The 20,576-nt window shown below is 33.8% G+C and overlaps 1 protein-coding gene and 1 long non-coding RNA gene across 2 annotated transcripts in view; one reads left to right on the top strand and one right to left on the bottom strand.

The window, feature by feature from the left end:
- Positions 1–1,186: 1,186 nt before the first annotated feature.
- LOC120429665 (alpha-tocopherol transfer protein-like) overlaps positions 1,187–20,576 on the bottom strand; it is a 33,384-nt gene continuing 13,994 nt past the window's right edge. The window contains exons 2-6 of the mRNA XM_052710373.1: positions 13,382–13,468; positions 13,004–13,210; positions 7,401–7,592; positions 6,832–7,252; positions 1,187–1,631 (exon numbers count right to left, since the gene is read on the bottom strand). Coding sequence (XP_052566333.1) covers positions 1,437–1,631; positions 6,832–7,252; positions 7,401–7,592; positions 13,004–13,095 — 900 coding nt within the window. The 5' untranslated portion in view covers positions 13,096–13,210; positions 13,382–13,468 and the 3' untranslated portion in view covers positions 1,187–1,436. The remainder of the gene's footprint in view (positions 1,632–6,831; positions 7,253–7,400; positions 7,593–13,003; positions 13,211–13,381; positions 13,469–20,576) is intronic.
- LOC120429666 (uncharacterized) lies at positions 1,659–4,990 on the top strand. The gene is made up of 3 exons (XR_005607462.2): positions 1,659–2,979; positions 3,041–3,165; positions 3,221–4,990. It is a non-coding gene; the product is annotated as an uncharacterized LOC120429666 (long non-coding RNA).

The raw sequence follows: 20,576 nt of genomic DNA, 5'->3' as shown, positions 1-20,576 counted from the left end.
CACAATAGCTTATTGGACCTTTTAAAAAAAATTAAAAATACTTTTCATATTATTTTGAATAAAACCAAGCTTGATTATTTTAATTTCTTTTGAAACTATACCTTTCAAATAAAAAAGCAGTAAAATGTTTATTACAGCGAATGAAAATATTACTAAATTTAGTTAGTTTATAAGAAAACTGAAAAATCTGAACAATTCTTCAAATTGTTCATACCAACCTTTTCAATTGAAAACTAATAAAATTTAGTTAAATAATCTTTATGGATGTAATATTTATTATGTTACTATTTGAAAATAAATATTTGAGAAAATTGATAAATTTCACGAATTTCACGCCGTCTACGAAATCGTCGAAAATCACTAACCCTAGATCAGTAATTAAACCAGGATATTCAACCGCTTAATTCTACAGTAGTTCATAAGATTATTTTTATTCCTATTTGAGTTTGATAAATTATTTTGAGATAAATCGTTACAGTTTCACACAAACATAAAATTTCACGGGATTTCGCGGAAAAAGCCTAATTTCGCGGATTTCACGCTGCCCGCGAAATCGTGAAATTTCACTAACTGTGTAATTCTTCATGCAAACTTTGGATAAATCCCATCCGATTCGTAATAATGCAAATCTCCCTACTAGGTGACCACACAAAGTCACGTTTTTATCAACAGAGTACGCTCTTTCTCTCTTTCTCTGGGGAAAACCCTTATCGCAAAGCCAGAGGCGAAAACACCAATAGACTTTTAATCAACAGCCGACACACGGCGAAGCTCACCTCAGCAGCAGCAGCTGCTGGCCTGGTGGCGGTGCGGTGCGGACAGGTCGGCCGGGATGTAAAAGCTAATGTTTGTAAGGATTTTTTTAGTAGCGGTTTTCGCCACGGTTTTATGCCAGCTGAGGTTGGCAAACTGCATATAAAGCCCCCTGTTGAATGTTCGCGATTTTGCAGGTGATTTTTTTTTTGTTTGCCAGCTTGCTCGCCTGTTGGGTTGTTTTATTTGTGAGGTGAACCATTTCGTAGGGTTATGGATTTTGCGTTTCGTTTTTGTTAGAGAATCTGGCTAAAAACTTTGGCAACAGACCGGTTCATCTGCATACCAAATCTGATGGACCTTTTTCTTATTATAACGGTATCATAGTAAAAGATCGGTAAGGACTTTCTTTCAGAACATGAGATAAACCATACACAAAATAAATTACTAGCTGTAATAAACAACGGAGAGTTCCATACAAACTTGTGGATTTTTTCTGTAATATTTGACACGCTATACGACTAAAATTTCTAAAATATGCCTCAACCAAATGATCCATAATCTATCACGCGCTCCTCGTAACGATGTCCTCTCCTGTCTTGACACCAGAGTAAAGGTAGGTGATATGTATGTGTATTTTTAAATTTTCTTATCCTTTCGTACGAAATTACCCCCACTACTAATCAATCGATCTCCAACCCCCGGAAGCCCTTCACCGGTGGTTTTATCGAGCTGGAGCCCGAGGAGGACGTTGTGCTGTTTTTGGGCGCTTCCTTCAGGCTGCCAGAGTCAATCAGCCACTCGCGATAGTCGGTTTCGATTTCCTTCTTCTGCTCCGCGTGCATGGCGGCCAGCTCCGTAAGTGGGCCACCGTAGTCCTTGGAAAAAAACAGATAAAGGGAAAAAAATGATGAAATTGTCGATCACCTATCAGGGTATTTATTTCCTTATCCATAACTACAACTTCACAGTAAGTTTTTGTAAATTTGGATGGTGTAATATTGGAAGGTTGAATATTACCCCTTTTATGATGTAATTTTATCTCAAATTAGAATAAAAAAGTGACATTACACCAGAAAAGTGGTAAAATTACACATTTTCAGAGGTAAAATAACACAGTTTTCTCGCATAAAAGATGTACCCCTTCGCAGATGTAATTTTACCATGAATTTATTACAATGGACTCTCTCGTTATCAATTTTGAAGGGACCGTCGAGACCACAACTATTTACCGAGTTGGATAAATACATCAAATTCCAACCAAAACAATATCGAAAAGTATTACGTTAAGGGTGCACAGCAACCAAGGAAGTTTTTGTCTTCTTATTCCTAAATTGACAAACTTACAGACCCAATCCTGTAACAATCCGATTGTAAAAATAGGCAAATTATGTTGTAAATCGCTTAGAAGACAGTACTATAGGAGGTGAATAAAAAAAATATATCGATAGTTTCCGTAGTTTCGAACTACTAAAATATTTATAACAAAAATCTTGGTGTAAAAGCTCTGGTTGATGACTTTTCAGCACTCAAATGGATGCTGAAAAGTACTTTCCAGATTTATTATTTTTGGTACCATATGCCGTTTTGTCATTCGAGAACGACAGAAAAGGTAAGTAGTTTCACAACGGAATTGCAAAAAATGTATTTTCCTCGCTCAAATGCCACACAACGCTATTTTTTTAATTTTTACGAATTCTCTAACTTTTTTCCTTATTCTCTGCCATGATGTTCCCTACATTATTTTACGCCAGAATAAATTTTAAACAAATCCAAGTGTGAGTATGTAAAGAGATAAAACTCGTTGTAATTTACAATTTGCGACATTGAATATTAACGTTAAAAGTTGATAGCCGGAAAGACAATGATAGGCTGATGATTTTTTTGGCAAAATAATAAATACCAATTAAATACAAACAGAATGATATGGAATAATACTAAGCTTGGTAGAGAAGTATTCAAAGTACCTCAAGAAAAAAAATTCAACAGTGTTACGCGTGGAAAAGCGCTAAACGCACCTCACGTCTTTACCGGCGCATACCCGTTGGCAATCGTGTTGTCAGAAGATACTGACATTTAATCGAAAGTCATCTCGCGATGGCTCTTTGCCGGTGATCAACCAGAGTCACGAGTAGAAGTGCACTTTGTGCACGAACAAATATATTTCGCGATTAATTTTAGTGAATACTGAATTTAAGTCCCATCTGGATACCCCGTGAAGCAGTAGTAAGTTTCACTAGAATAGTTAATTTAGAAGTTCTTAACATGATAATTTCTCCTCCCTTAGCATTTCTTACAATGCAAGTCTAACCTAGAATCATTTAGATTTGCCATCATCATGCATGTGCTCATGCAGCTCCCAAATCGTCTTTTTGGAAAAAAAAGAACATTTTTTGTATCGAGTTACTAAACGTTAGTTTGGATTTTTCTAAAACGATAAATAGTTAATCTTAATCTGTATTTTTAGGCAATTTGTAACTAGCCGTTTAAAACCAGCTCAAATCGCCAAATACAAACCTAGTTAAGCAAAAACTGAGCGTATTTCTTCGGTGGTTACAAATACGGAAAAATCCTCGATCTTGTTGCCAGCAAGGGCAACAAAAAGGTTTTGAAAAATGTCAAAAGTTAGTTAACTATAATTATGAATACATTGATGAATGGGATTGTTAAAATACTTTCATAATGTCATGCTTTTCTTATTGGCAATTTGTTCGAATTGGAAAACGGACCGATTACCGGATTCTTTAGACAATTTTACACAAAGAACAGCTGAAAAAGTTTCTAGGTCACAAGTTTTAAGTTTCAAAAGAAACAGAAATCAAAAATCTTCAGATTTATAAGCATTTCCAGTGGAACAATTTTCTAAGTAAAATTAGCAAAATTATGAATCATCCTGCAAAAATGGGTTGTTTGCAACAAAAATTAATATTTGAATCAAAAATTCAATTTTTAATCAATTTTGATCAAACTTGTAACTTTGTATTTAACTATCCTCAAATTTAGTTTATTGTTTTTATTTTCAAATGAAGCATTAAAAGAAACCTTACTAGTGATCAATTTGACGGAATTAATTCAATTTGCGCACTATTAGCCAAAAATTTGTTTTTGAAATACCAATTTTCAACGAAAATATTTTAGAAAGCACAATTGAAAAAAAACCTACATGGATATTGAGTTGCCTAACCCAGCCCAGTACATGTTTTAAAAATATAAATCTTGAGACAAGTCTTACTTTTTTAATAACATTTCAAAAATAAATCGAAATCCTGTCAATGTCACCCTGGTTTAAGCAATATTGGAATGTTGGATATTTTTGGTTTTTCTGAAAGAGCCCAAGATTTCGAACCAAACTGCATCAATAACCCATTTATTCATGCAAACAGAAACAGTAGACCGTATAAGCAAATTTTTGGGCATAAAGTCGCAGTCGCAAAAAAATATTTTCAATATTGTAAGGCCGTTAAAGTTTTTTCGAAAAAAAAAGTTTTCATGAGTTTTTTGAAAAGTATACGCAAACTAGGGCAGCGAATGACCAAGAAGGTTAAAGCTGCCAGAAATAAATGAATTAACAACAACAACAACATACGTCAAACTAAACTTAAAAATGATAAAAAGTCAGAATCGTCCAAAAATTACATGGGACAATTATGCGTAGAACGGCAGACTGCCGTGTAGTCCTCATCTATCCTTTGCCGAAGACACCAAATCGATCCTAAAATTCCTTCAAAAGATACAGATTTTTTAATTTTCACATACTTTTTTTAATAGACTGCTATTACATTTGTATGGAATTATTATGAACAAACTGGTGATTCAAAATAGCTTCTTAGTACATACGGAAGGCACTTAAAAAGTTTCAGCCAGATTTAAAAAAAAAAACAAAAATTTAATTTAAAACAAGCCTATTTCATAAAGAATTGCATAAAGGGACTTTTGTCCCTTTTATATTAACGTCAACTTGTTGCATTTTTTCCTTCCTCACCTTACTGAAAATAGGCAAAAAAAAAATCACTCGAAAAATGATATTCGACTCAGAATCAAATTCTGAGCAAGTGTATGTGTGCCCACCACACACTGATCAAAAAATTTTGCACTGGATTATCTCGGCACGGGCTCAACCGATTTTGTCTGTTTTGGTCTCTTTCGATCCGTCTTATGGTCCCATAAGCCGCTATTGAAAATTATAAAGTTTAGTTAAGTACTTCAAAAGTCAAAAAAAACGATTTTACCAAAAGTCCGGAAGATTTTGAAAAGGGTAGTTTTTAAAAGAAACCCCACATTGTTATACATCTTTAGTTATTCAAAAGACCTTTCCAAATATTGAAGATCTGACAACCCTATCAAAAGTTATAAGCACTCAAGTGTTATTTTCAATTCAATCCAATTTGTGTTTTTATTAGAATTTAGCAGTCTTAGATATTTTGATGAAACCTATCGTTAGATAGGTAATCAAAAGACCTTTTCAATGCGTCCAAAACATTGAAGATCTGACAACCCTATTTAAAGTTATAAGTACTTAAGTGTTATTTATGAAGGCCGGATCTCAGATATTTTGAAGGAAACGTTGTCCGGATCTATGATGCGACCTACCTTTGGATAGGTAATTAAAAGACCTTTTCAACGTGCACGAATTGGATTGGAGATCTGACTACCCTATCATAAGTTGTAAGCACATAAGTGCCCTAAATTATGAAGATCTGACTCTCCAATCTGTTGGTTGATAGAACATTGACAGAGCACCTTTGTTTTGTTTTGGATAGCATTACCCTCTTAATGTGAGGAAGGCACTAACCACCTTAGGGTGGCTTAAGTAACGTTTTTGTTATAACTTTGGACCTCAGCCATCAAATTTAACCATAAGTTTCTGTTATTGTTTTGATTGCGTGCTCTAATTTTGTATATTTAAGGTCAAACAAACGCAACAAATACCTTAAATCCAACTCTATCTGCTATGATTCGATTTTTAATAAATTTATACAGAAATTCAAATTTAAAAGTGATGAACTGCAGAGTTATGCTTCAAAAATTTAAAAAATAAGACTCTGGTTCAACATTCCAAAGAAAGCATTTATTATTTGCAGAAAAATTGTTTTTTAATGGTTAAAAAATCAGCCCTGAACATTTCGTACGAACTAGAAAGCATTTGTTTCTAAATCGTAATTTTTTTGCTGGTAAAGTAAAGTAAATCTTTCCCAGTTCCTGAGGGGAACACCCTTGAAGAGTATCGGGGCCGGCATTTACAAAGCGGATTCAGTGGCAATTTCATTCTCAACTTAATGTTAACATGTTAAGGTTAATGTTAACATTCCATAGGTCGCCTCCCTAAGGTGTCGTGATAAGGTACAGTTTGTGACGATACACTACCTTCCCTTTACTAAGCAATCGATTCCAGAAGGGAAAAGATCACCAGTTGTGTTGGTCCGAGCCGGGATTTGAACCCCGATCTGCCGCTTACTAGGCGGGAGCGTTACCACCAGGCTACGTGGCTCGGTCAATGATGAAAATTATTTTTTATACTCAAAACAAAACCAGGGAAGGTCAAGTTCACCCCAAAATAATTTGCCACCCAAAGCTTGGACATTCATCTATATTTTGATGGACCCACCCGAATGAAACCACAACCCGGAAGTTCCCACAACTTTGTATCCATTTCACCGGAAAGGTTAAAACAGTGTACACGAGCTTGAAAAAATAATACCTTTACTCATTCCATATTCTGTACCATTCCACACAGTTTATCTCCGATCCGGTCAACGTTGGTGAAGCGGCAGAGGGCAAACAAATTAATAATGAAAAATTCAATTGACGGGCAAAAACAACTTTTCAAACTATCAACAGCACACCGAGTGACTGACTGGCTGATGGAAGAATAGCGGCATCATGGTGGCAACATCGCGAGGGGATTTGAGTTGATTTAAAAAAAAACTATGTTGTGCATTTTTGTACAAAACCTGGTAATGCAATTTCATTTGTTGAAAGAATAACTTTAGGGGTGAAGGAAGGTTTAAGCTATGACAATAAAATCAGCCAAATTTAGAATAAAAAATCTTTCGAAAATATAAAGTACCAGACACCAACCTTGGGCAGCAGCTCCGCCGGCAGGATATCAATCGGTCCGGACGAGCAAAACTGCAGCAGCCCCAGCAGTTCGGACCGGATCAGCGGCTTAATCAGCGCCATCACCTGGTTGATGAAGGAGGCCGTGTGCACGATGTAGATCTTCCGCAGCCGCACCGGATGCGCGTCCTGGATGTAGCTCATGAAGGTCCGCAGCGGGCCAAACTGCACCCGGGCCAGATGACCCAACCGGACTCCCTTCATGTCGAACACCACGATGTAGCCCTCAATCGGACCGTCCTTGCTGATCTGGACGTCGTTGAACATGCAGAACGTCTTGACCGCCTCGGCAAAGTTCATCCGGGACGGATCGGTTTCGGACAGGCGGTAACACAATAATCGATATCCTTCCGGTGTTAATTTCGGCAGCGAAACCATGTGGCTACACAAAGAATTCCAGACATAACGAGGAGGGTGGCGTAAAACGAGAGAGAAAAACAAAACAAACAGTATCAATAGTAGTTGGTAGTTTTGGGGTTTCGTTTGAATTGCCCGAGGAAAGGGGTTGGCACGAGAAAGGGGAAAATTACGTCATGTTCAGCACAAGCTGCACCCCGGACGAGAGGATGTCCCGATTGTCGAAAATGTCCGGCGCCGTGGCGTGGATGTGTGCGTACTTCTGCAGGGCCTTCTTGGCGTCCTCGATGACCCAATGGCACGCGTGCAGGAACAGATGGGCATGGTTGAGGGTGAACGCCGGGAACCGGGGCTGCTGCTTGATCCTGTGGGAAGGGAATACAAAAAGCAAAAAAATAGGACTTTAATCATGATTCGATGCCATCTTTGTGGAGGATTTTTTCGGAAACAGCCCTTTTATTCAGATTCAGAGGAATTTATTTAATTTATTTAAAAATTTTAGAAAGCTGCTTACAACTTTTTTTTAACTTATGAAGATATTCAGAGAAAAAAAGTGTAATTTTTCACCTAGATTCACCAGAAATACAAAAAAAGATTTTCAACTACAGTGGACTCTCTCGTTGTCGATATTGAAGGGACCGTCGAGAGCGGGAGTAATCAAATTATAGAACAAAAAATCAAAGCATGCTTCTTGAAGGGACTGAAAAATTTATTGACAGCAGGGCCAATATTGATATCGACAAGATCGACAGCCAGAGAGTCGACTGTATTTTGTGCAATGAATCACAATACAGTGGATTCTCTCTGTGTCGATTTTTAATGGACCGTCAAGAGTAAGAGGTATCAAATTATAAAACAAAAAATCAAAGCATGCTATAAGGCGTCATCCATAAAGTACGTACGCTTTGAGGGGGGGGGGGGGGGATGTGACACGTTGTTACGTCACGCTTGGTTTTTTTTTATGATTGCATAATATTAATTCTAAATGAACTCAATTAAATTAAATCCTCTTTTCTAAAATTGTTTGCGCACATTTATTATGAATTATCGCATTATAATTGATTTTATAGCAGAGACGCATCGAGCTCTACAGGCTCAATAAAAACTCCTTACCTGCTCTGTATGGTAGAACAGAGCTAAGCTCTGTATGCAGCGAACAGAGCCAGCTCTGTAAGGGGAAAAATAATATTGAATTGCATATATCTCAAAAACGATAAGTTTTAGAAAGTTGACATGTTCTAGAAAGTTGCTGGTACCAAAAGGTTCTATATTATTGTCTCAGACGTCATTACAATTTGATAGATTTTAGTTGTGCAAAACAAGAAAAAACTATTTATTTTCTAAGATTCAAGGTATATAATATTTTTGTTTTCGACAAAGTTGCTCAACTACCAAAAATGAACAACTCTCTCGAAGAAACCAAAGCGCTATCTTCAATAGATACCGAAATAAAAAATAAAAAACTATTTTTATAATAAATACTGCTTGCGACAAACACAAAGCGACCGCGTCGTAGGCACAGGTAATATGAGGCATGTTTGGTAGAGATCGTCTGAAGTGAAAACTAGTATAGCAGAGTGTTCATAGAGAGTTTTTATGTTAAATGCACTCGCCTGGATGGTTGAAAGAAATTTAAGATAAAATTATAAAATTTATAAAATCATAAACTTTTTATTGTACTGGTAAGTAATTAAGATTAGAAACAATAAAATTATTTTACTGCTATTTTTATATTTGTCTTGACAAAACAAATGTTTAACAAAATTACAAGTTTCGTACAACAAATTATGATAAAAACAATTTCAAATACGCAAATTAAAAAAATAAAAAACTAAATCTTCTAACAATTATTTTAATTTAAAAAAAATCAGTTAACATATGTTTAACCTTATAAAGATTTCAGGAAACTTTGCCATTTTATTTAATTCAACAGAAAAAAAACTATATTTTCCTTATTTTTCAAGCAAAATAACCATTAGAAAGTTTCAAGCTCTAACTAATCTCTATGATATTTTTTTACATTTTGTCACCTTTTTTAAATAAAATAAGAAATTGAAATCAAATAGCAAAAAACATTTTTTCTTTATTTCTCAAGAGGAAATCAGTGAAGAGTTTTTAGCTCTTAATGCTCTCTATGGAAAATTGCCATTTTGTTACCTGAATTCTGAATATTTTTTTTTATTTTTAATGCAAGGAAATCAGTGAAACGTTTAAGCTCTAAATGCTCTCTATGGAAATTTGCCATTTTATTACCTGTATTCTAAATATTTTTTATTTTTCTTACAAAGGAAATCAGTGAAGAGTTTGAAGCTCTAAATGCTCTTTATGGAAATTTGCCATTTTATTACCTGTATTCTAAATATTTTTTTATTTTTCAAACATAGAAAAGCAGTGAAGAGTTTGAAGCTCTAAATGCTCTCTATGGAAATTTACCATTTTATTACCTGTATTCTAAATATTTTTTTTTATTTTTAAAGCAAGGAAATCAGTGAAACGTTTAAGCTCTTTATTACCTTTTTTTAAAAAAAAAAGCATTCGAAATTTAATTAAAAAAAAAAACAATTCTTTTCAATTATTTTCAAGCAAGGAAATAAAAAACGCGCAATAAAATGGCAAAATTCCATTGAGAGCATGCAGAACATAAATATTTCACTGATTTTCTTGCTTGAAAAATAAAAAAATATTTAGAATACTGGTAATAAAATGGCAAATTTCCATAGAGAGCATTTAGCAGAGCATTTTAAAACTCTTCACTGATTTCCTTGCATGAGAAGTAAAGAAAAATAGTTTTTTTTTCTATTTTATTTCAATGGCTAAATTTATTTTAAAAATCAGGCAATAAAATTGAAAAAAATCCAAAAAGAGCATTTAGAGCTTTAACTATTCACTGATTTCCTTGGATTTTTCTAATTTTATTTTAATGGCTAATTTTATTTTTTTAAAATCAGGTAATAAAAAAAGCGAAATTTCCATAGAGAGCATTTAGAGCTAAAAACTCTTCACTGCTTTTCTATGTTTGAAAAATAAAAAAATATTTAGAATACAGGTAATAAAATGGCAAATTTCCATAGAGAGCATTTAGAGCTTCAAACTCTTCACTGCTTTCCTAGGCTTGAAAAATAAAAAAATATTTAGAATACAGGTAATAAAATGGCAAATTTCCATAGAGAGCATTTAGAGCTTCAAACTCTTCACTGCTTTCCTATGTTTGAAAAATAAAAAAAAAATATTTAGAATACAGGTAATAAAATGGCAAATTTCCATAGAGAGCATTTAGAGCTAAAAACTCTTCACTGATTTCCTTGCTTGAGAAATAAAGAAAAAATGGTTTTTGCTATTTGATTTCAATTTCTTATTTTATTTAAAAAAGGTGACAAAATGTAAAAAAATATCATAGAGATTAGTTAGAGCTTGAAACTTTCTAATGGTTATCTTGCTTGAAAAATAAGGAAAATATAGTTTTTTTTTTCTGTTGAATTAAATAAAATAGCAAAGTTTCCTGAAATCTTTATAAGGTTAAACATATGTTCACTGATTTTTTTTTTCAAATTAAAATAATTGTTAGAAGATTTAACATTTGTTTTGTCAAGACAAATATAAAAATAGCAGTAAAATAATTTTATTGTTTCTAATCTTAATTACTTACCAGTACAATAAAAAGATTATAATTTTATAAATTTGTATAATTTTATCTTAAATTTCTTTCAACCATCCATGCGAGAGCATTTAACATAAAAACTCTCTATGAACACTCTGCTATACTAGTTTTCACTTCAGACGATCTCTACCAAACATGCCTCATATTACCTGTGCCTACGACGCGGTCGCTTTGTGTTTGTCGCAAGCAGTATTTATTATAAAAATAGTTTTTATTTTTTATTTCGGTATCTATTGAAGATAGAGCTTTGGTTTCTTCGAGAGAGTTGTTCATTTTTGGTAGTTGAGCAACTTTGTCGAAAACAAAAATATTCTGTACCTTGTATCTTAGAAAATAAATAGTTTTTTCTTGTTTTGCACAACTAAAATCTATCAAATTGTAATGACGTCTGAGACAATAATATAGAACCTTTTGGTACCAGCAACTTTCTAGAACATGTCAACTTTCTAAAACTTATCGTTTTTGAGATATATGCAATTCAATATTATTTTTCCCCATACAGAGCTGGCTCTGTTCGCTGCATACAGAGCTTAGCTCTGTTCTACCATACAGAGCAGGTAAGGAGTTTTTATTGAGCCTGTAGAGCTCGATGCGTCTCTGTTTTATAGACACATTTTTTTTATTCAGCTGGAAATTCAATATTTTGCAAATTTATGCTCGATGAATTCTTTGAAAGCAGGGCGTTCATAAGAAAACTGCTATAAACGGTTTGAACTTATTAGCTGTGAAAAATAGTTTTCAAGATTTTTGAATACTTGAATGTAATACCAGGTCTTCTAATTTTTAAAAGATACAAAATAGTTTTTTTATATCGCAATGTTAATTCCAAAAAAAATAAGAATTAGACATTTTATTATTTTTCTTCATATTAAAATTGAAAAAAATACTAAAATTATGAGAGTTTAAAGAAATAAACACTAGAAAAAAAATCCCATCGAAAACAAGGGGGAAGGGGGTCTGGCAAAATGTGACGTACTTTTTGAGGGGGGGGGTTCAACCTTGCGTGACAAAGTGTGACATAGGGGGGAGGGGGGGTTAATTTTTGCCGATTTTTACGTGACATACTTTATGGATGACGCCTAAGAAGGGACTAAATCTATCGATTCATGATGGTCTACAGAGGAATCGATTATTGACATCGATTGTACACAGAAATATTCTCAACCTTTGTGAAATTTCCTGAACGAATATTTTTATATTGAAATATCAGACACTCCAACTTTTATATTTTAGTATTTTAGTATTTAAGTATTTTAGTATTTTAGTATTTTAGTATTTTAGTATTTTAGTATTTTAGTATTTTAGTATTTTAGTATTTTAGTATTTTAGTATTTTAGTATTTTAGTATTTTAGTATTTTAGTATTTTAGTATTTTAGTATTTTAGTATTTTAGTATTTTAGTTTTTTAGTATTTTAGTATTTTAGTATTTTAGTATTTTAGTATTTTAGTATTTTAGTATTTTAGTATTTTAGTATTTTAGTATTTTAGTATTTTAGTATTTTAGTATTTTAGTATTTTAGTATTTTAGTATTTTAGTATTTTAGTATTTTAGTATTTTAGTATTTTAGTATTTTAGTATTTTAGTATTTTAGTATTTTAGTATTTTAGTATTTTAGTATTTTAGTATTTTAGTATTTTAGTATTTTAGTATTTTAGTATTTTAGTATTTTAGTATTTTAGTATTTTAGTATTTTAGTATTTTAGTATTTTAGTATTTTAGTATTTTAGTATTTTAGTATTTTAGTATTTTAGTATTTTAGTATTTTAGTATTTTAGTATTTTTAGTATTTTAGTATTTTAGTATTTTAGTATTTTAGTATTTTAGTATTTTAGTATTTTAGTATTTTAGTATTTTAGTATTTTAGTATTTTAGTATTTTAGTATTTTAGTATTTTAGTATTTTAGTATTTTAGTATTTTAGTATTTTAGTATTTAGTATTTTATTATTTTAGTATTTTAGTATTTTAGTATTTTAGTATTTTAGTATTTTAGTATTTTAGTATTTTAGTATTTTTTTTTTTTAGTATTTTAGTGTTTTAGTATTTCAGTATTTTTGATTTTTTTTTAATTATTGTATTTTTGGTAATATTTCGAAAAAAAAAACTAACTGTACGTACCACTCAAACAGCGCGTCCACGTCCTTCCGGTACTCGGTGGGAACTTCCTTCGGTTCCGGACAGTCTTTGTAGGGATGTGATAGGGTTGACATTTTGGCACACTATGGATTGGCTAAGATTGCTTTGTTAAGCTATTTACAGACGCATCTAGGTAGAAGTGATCAACTAGGAGGCTCTAAAGTTGAAATAGGTAGACAGAAAGACTAGGGACCATCCATAAACCACGTGGACACTTTAGGGGGGGGGGGGGGGGTATGGCGATTGTCCACGCTCCATACAAAAAAGATTTTTTTGTATGGACAATCGTCCACAAGGGGGGGGGGGGGGGGTTGAGATTACCAAAAAAAGTGTCCACGTGGTTTGTGGATGGTCCCCTAGCTCAGCTCGCTAAAGTTATCCCCGGAAGCAGCTCGTTACACATTGTTCCCTCCGACAGCTGATCTCAACGGGAACATGCGGAATGACCTGCAAAGAAAGCAAATAAAAATGATGATTATTTCGATGCATTTTTAATTTAATTTCAGCTGAGCAATATGTGTCACCGGTCCCAGCGAAAACTGTAATTATTTGCCACGTGTAGTCACAGTTCGATGAACTCTTCGGTGGCAAAGCTATTTGGAGAGTGCAGTTTTTGTCACAGCTTGTCGATTAATTTATGCACCACATCAAAGTCGTTGGCGTTGGACCGTAAAATGCAAACCACTGTGCTGGGGCCGGGCCTATACCCAAGCTGGCCGGGCCGTACCGCTTGGCCTTTAATTAATTAATGCTTCGAGGCCATGACCGTGACCACGATTTGCTCGCACATGCAAAACTCTTCCGCCATTGGAGAGTTGGTGCAGCCGCCGTTGGTAAATAATGTACAATGAACTTTCGAAAAGTTGCAGTGTCGATGCATGGAGTGCAGAATTGAAAGAGAGTCCATTTGTTCTAATCGATGTCCTTCATGATCATAGCTTGTTTTCATTATCTATAATAAATTCCGAAATATTACTGCAATTTGTTACAGTGGACTCTCCCTCTGTCGATATTGAAGGGACCGTCGAGAGCGCATGATTTTGAAAATACGGAAAAATGTATTGACAGGTGGAGCAGTAATGACATCGAGAAGATCGACAGCCAGAAAGTCGGCTGTATTAAAATGTAACGTTAAACAATGTGCCTCGGACTTTGTACATTTTAATTTATTCGAGTCTCTTCAAGAAACGAACAATTAGCAGATCCAAATATTTATGCTAATGTCGGGTCTACACACTTCAAAGTCAACAACGTGTTTCTTTCAAAACAAAAGAGTAAGATGATGTCAGTACTAAAATTAAGTAAAACCATGATCCATGAATCGTCCGTTGTATTTGGGCAATGTTTGATACGGTTTGTGATTTTATTACAATAATTAAAGACAAATTAATCTTTTTTGAAAAAGGGCACTATGACCACAAGTCATTAAAAATCACTCTAAAAATACTAGTCACTAAACTTTAAACGTGCTAAGAACCTGACTCAAAGGAAGTGGAGTTTATTCAAACTCTGAAAGGAATACCAACGGCCTATCTTGCAACGGCATCATCCAAAACGTTCAAAAATCAATGGGAATTATTAATCATCAACCAAAAAATATCGTTGTTGTAATGACTGCTGCCGAAATCCAAAGACTTGTTTAATGATGCCTTCTTGTAGTCATGGACAACCCCTCCACGAAGTTACAGCCAAATTGAAATAAACCATAAGATCGATCAATTCATAGAAATTTTATTTTTGAAATAAAACTGAATCAAAGATTTAAAAAATATTGTTGTTTCTTGTCTTAACATTCAACCAAAACGTAATCAGTGTCGCATATATAAAAACATGTAATTCCATGTGACTCAAAAATTTCCCACTGATTCCATATTGCTCACAACAAAAACTTTGCTAATAAGATAAAAGGTCTCTAGGTACTCTTTGATCTTCAAACAAATTGTTTGTCAACGTTTCACCACCAGGTTATTTGAAAAGATCAACCCTCACCGCTGGACATATGTTGTAATCAACATCTCAAAAATTAAACCATAAACTACGCTAATGAAGTTAATCGAAAACATCACTTGCGCATAATATTCCATCCATCGACTCCGACACGGTATATTGTATTGGAGATGGTCACCTGGTCCGGTTTTATGTACAAATATCTGTCCTCTCCGCAACAAAGCGACCAGATAATCGCGATATGCTGGTACTACTGCTTTAGTATACTCACAAACATAAAGCATGGCATGCAGCACAAGACCAGACCATGCTGCGTCAGCTACACACCACCAGAGACCAAGTACCCCCAAACTACACACAGAGTACACACAAAATAAAGCATAAATTCATTGCGCGTGAAGATTTTTTTTTCACTTCTTTTTTTTTCTGTGAAAGTTGCTGGCATGCACGGACGGGTTTTGGCGTTCGGTTCGGCTCTGCCCGGTTTGTGAAGTACCCATAATCTTGGCCACCTTCGCCAATCCGGAGACTGCCAGTCTGCTGCCATCCAGGGGCCACGACACGGTGGGTGGGGGAGGATAGCCGAGCGAAATGTAGAGGTACTATCCCATAAAGTCCGGGCGCACGTGACCGTACGGGTATTCATGAAATTCGCATTCTTCATCAGAAGACAATTTTGCCAGGGCTCTGAGCTAGCTGCTTTGTTGGCAGGCACTTGCCACCGCAACGCGTAGCCGGCTTGATTGTCCTAGTTCAGGGAAACCGTATCATGGGGAGACATTAAGTATATAAACTTATTTTGCACCATGAAAGAAAGGCTCTTTCTCAACATTTTGTGGGGTGAATCGACATATTGCGTCGGGGGTCTAGCACAACCTATTCTAGATTTTTTTTTAGAAAAGTTGTTGAAAATCGATGAATATGCCTTGGCTCTAAGTTACATGTTTGACCAATATTTGACCTCCAATTGAAAGTTCCCTGGCAAAATATACCAGATTTCTTGCATTCTTTGAAATTACTTAAAAATCAAAGCTGGAAGAACCAAGATCGAGAATAAAAGTCTACTTTATGGATACATTTTGTAATGAATATAAAGCAATATATTGTACAGACTATATTTTAGGATTAAATAATGCTAAACTTAGTATTTTACTAGAATATTTTATCAAAAAGCTATTTATTACCTAATAGGTTAACATCTTTTTTCAATCCTCTGCCATATTACACAATTTCATTTTGAAACATTTTTGAATCAATCACATTATAGAGAACAGTTTGCAGAACAAGTTTGCTGAAAAAAAGTATCAATTTTTGTTCAATATAAGCTATGCCCAATTACATAATATAAAAAGTGACTTTCTGCAATATTTCTGGAATTGATTCCCTTTTACATGTTGAACACCGCTTACTCAGATATTTGTAATGTTGATAATATTTTGCTGAAACATGAAAATAATATCAAATTATGATGAAATTCATGGAAATTGTTTCACAAGAATCATAAAAAAACTCATGTGTAATTGCGATTGATTCGAAAATGTTTTAAAATGTAATGGTGTAATATGGCTGAGGATAAAAATAAAGCTTTTAGGAACTCATTTGATTTGATTTGAATTGATGTGATAACTAAAAGGGCCACAAGGATGACCTATGTACACATTAAATAAAGTAGTAATCCAGCTGCGTGTAAAAGGCCTCAGTGTAAAATAAATTTTGCATTATTTTATGAAATTCTGTGTAATATTACACCCTGAAATATGTAGTCCATCAGTATGGGAAACCTACTTGACCGAAATGCCAAGCTCATATATGCGTTTATCTTTACAGCTATTCACCGGTCTGATGATGGTCGAGTGAGCTTAGGCGCCAGTCCTTACTGTTGGTGCTGGATTTGAATCCCGTAGGTTGCAACTTTTTTTTGTGTTTGCAAAAATTGTACATGCAGCGTGTAATATTAAGTGTTTATTTTGACGAAGGTGATGTGCATGCTTTTTCATGCGATTTTACCATCGGATGTATTGCTATATAAAATTCAGACTAGCCGATTTTTTCTTATGTTTATTCTACATACAGGTATGAAAGGTAAAAGTATTAAAAATGACTGTTCATGAAGTAACTCTACTGTCAAACTGCATTTTTCAAGCATAATGCAGTTTTTAAGATTTTTTTTTAATTTCAAATTCCTACTTATAAATTAATTCTACAAGATAGTGTAGTCAGAAGTCAGACAAATATGAAAATATTTTTTTTATATTTTCTATTCAAAATCGTCATTGGGCAGCTCAAGTTTTCGTCCAATCGGGCTCTAATTTGAGATTTAAGCTCAGAACATCCAGAAAATTCAGCTCTGCGATGGGAGGCAAAGTGTCAAATTTGAACCACCCTATTGAACAGCCTTGATTTCTTTGCGTAGTAATGGATGAACTATTGAAATCATCATTAATGTGAGTTTTTCCTAGCATTACTATTCGATAATGATACCACTCGTTTTAACGTTTGTAAACTACTCAGAATATGATAATTATCGTATATACAGTATGTAAAAAAAAGTATTTACACCCCTTGGTCACTATGCACATATTGTGATGAAACATCTAAACAATTTAATGTTGACAGAAACCTAGTACTACGTTTTGTTCAGAAACTCATGCCAGACATTTTGCTACAAGAAGCTCATGAAAAGATGATTTCTATAAAACAGCGATTCTCAACGGGGGTACTGGGCCTACTTGATTTACATGGCAGGGGGTACCAGCCTAGAAGAAGGTTGAGAATCGCTGCTATAAAAAGTTATATAACAAATACTATTACGAAAATAAAAAAGGTGCAAAAAAAGTTTGTACACCTTTCGAAAAATTAACATAAATAATGTTATTTGTTGACAAATCACCATAAAGCCAGTCTCCCAACTCCAAATAGGCATCCTTGACTGATTAAAGAAATAATTTGGATTGAATATAAAGTTTACTAACTACCAGCGATGTAATAATAATCATCAAAAGAAAATCTTTAGACGTTCATCAAGAGAAAAAATCCGAAGGGAGCATGGCTCTCCTCTCTCGCGCACGAAAAATCGGTAGAAGGAATCTAAAAATATCATCATTTTGAATATTCGGCGGAACATCTTTTTCACTATTACACTTGCAAGTGTAACGTCACACGTCGAAAAACTACCTGTCACATTTGGTAGATGGGCAATGTGTGTAAACAAAGTGAAACAAATGATTTCAAGTAATGCTGACAAGGAAATTCACAAAAAATCATCAGCAGATTGATTTTCTTGGAGAATTTCGGGAGCGAATTTCTTTTGCCTGATTCGCCTCCTCTCTCTTTCGCGGGTGAAAAAAGTTCGCAAGCGAAAATGATTTGTTTGCGATTATTCCATCCCTGCTAACTACTGAGTATAAAAGTTTATATAACTCTGGAAATTCTACATAAAACTTATCAAAACTTAATTTTGCAAACTTTTAATTCAACTAAATGTCAACATATTACCATAGAATTGCTAAATAAACATTTTGGAGTGGGTATAACACCGTTTTGGGGGTATTTGTATCGATAGAATAGATTTTTCGTTGGAATTTCGTACCAACCCGGAATTACGTCGTCGGAAAATCTGCCGGCATCTGAACCGGTCCACAATTCACAAGTCAACCTATGTGGCATCAGAAAGGGCATAAAATTTCCGATCTTTTGATACCCATACATCCAGGTTTTCTATAAAACCCACGTTTTTAAATACCTAAGCAAAAACGTTGTTATGGTTTCGTTTGAGCAACCTGCCAAAAATGTATGGAATTTCGTAATTTTTGTTCTCGTGGATCAAACTTACTTTTTGCCCAGGTATTTAAAAACGTAGGTTTTAAAGAAAACCTAGATGTTTGGGTATCAAAAGATCGGAAATTTTATGCCCTTTCCGATTCCACATAGGTTGACTTGTGAATCGTGGACCGGTTCGGATGCCGGCGGATTTTCCTACGACGTAATTCCGGGTTGGTACGAAATTCCAACGAAAAATCTATGCTATCGATACTAATACCCCCAAAACGGTGTTATACCCACTCCAAAATGTTTATTTAGCAATTCTATGGTAATATATTGACATTTAGTTGAATTAAAAGTTTGCAAAATTAAGTTTAGATAAGTTTTATATAGAATTTCCAGAGTTATATAAACTTTTATACTAAGTAGTTAGTAAACTTTATATTCAATCCAAATTATTTTTTAATCAGTCAAGGATGCCTATTTGGAGTTGGGAGACTGGATTTATGGTGATTTGTCAACAAATAACATTATTTATGTTAATTTTTCGAAAGGTGTACAAACTTTTTTTGCACCTTTTTTATTTTCGTAATAGTATTTGTTATATAACTTTTTATAGAAATCATCTTTTCATGAGCTTTTTGTAGCAAAATGTTTGGCATGAGTTTCTGAACAAAACGTAGTACTAGGTTCCTGTCAAACTTTAAATTTTTTACATGTTTCATCACAAAATGTGCATAGTGCTTAAGGGGTGTAAATACTTTTTTTACATACTGTATTTTTTTAAGTTGGGCACTGTTAAGCTTTTTGCATTTTTTTTCTATTTTAGGACCACAGATTGAAAAAAACGGAATACTTTTGGCAAAAAAAATCAATAATTCATTGATAATTTGCACAATTTTGAAAATTACATGAATAACTGCAATAATGTACAAATCTTTTTGTAATACTTTTTGTATCGGCTTATTGAAAACTAGGCTTGAAATTTGTTATTATCTTTTTTATATTGGAAGAAGATTTTTTGGAGTCAAAGCGAAAATTAAAAAAAAATATATATATCCAAAATATTCTAAAGTACAATGCCAATGAACATATCCCGAGTCAGTTTGCAATATTTTTTTGTAGGGTTTCAATCTGTGTTGAATGAAGTAAACCAAATTTTAAGGCATTTAGATAATTTACAAAAAACTATGTTATTTTTGATCGAAAGTTCATCCTTGGAGAAAAGTCATCCTGAACCAATTCGGAAAAAATGGCCTGAACATAAAACAAAAACGAATTCAATGTTTATACTCCATTTGGATGAAAAATAAGAAACCCAAAAATAGAAGAGATTTCCTAACCCAAATAAATTAAGTTTGCTTTGCAGGTTTCACTAAAACTATTAAAAATAAATCAAGCAAAAAAAAATAATTGGGCCAAAAACGAAGTGTAACAATCAGTCTTTCCTAGATAGCCTATATGGAGAGGCGATATGTTACTTTCGGGTTTCCACTCGAGCTGTCAAATCAGGGTTTCAATTAAGCGACAAGACCTTGCAAGATTAAAGTTTAAGACTGAGCTATATAGCCTATAGTTTTTGACTTAATAGAGAGCGCAAATATTATAGCAATGTTCAGTAAGATTATCCCAAAAGTTATTTACAGCTCATTTTCGAGAAACGAAGAAGCAAGGCAAAAAAGCTAATATTTAGAAGTAATAAAAAAAAACAAAACTTGATAATTGCCGGATATTTACTCAGCAATCAACAATCAAAATGCAGATTAGGCTACGGTGGCAAAGATATCTTTGACTCAGCAGCCTCTTCCAACAACGTTACGTTACTGGGTGTGTGTGTGTGAGGCAT

This window comes from Culex pipiens, chromosome 3, assembly GCF_016801865.2.
Source record: "Culex pipiens pallens isolate TS chromosome 3, TS_CPP_V2, whole genome shotgun sequence".
In the NCBI taxonomy this organism is placed as follows: Eukaryota; Metazoa; Arthropoda; class Insecta; order Diptera; family Culicidae; genus Culex; species Culex pipiens.
The sequence above is the reverse complement of the archived record's forward strand: the minus strand, read 5'-3'. Positions and strand labels throughout refer to the sequence as shown.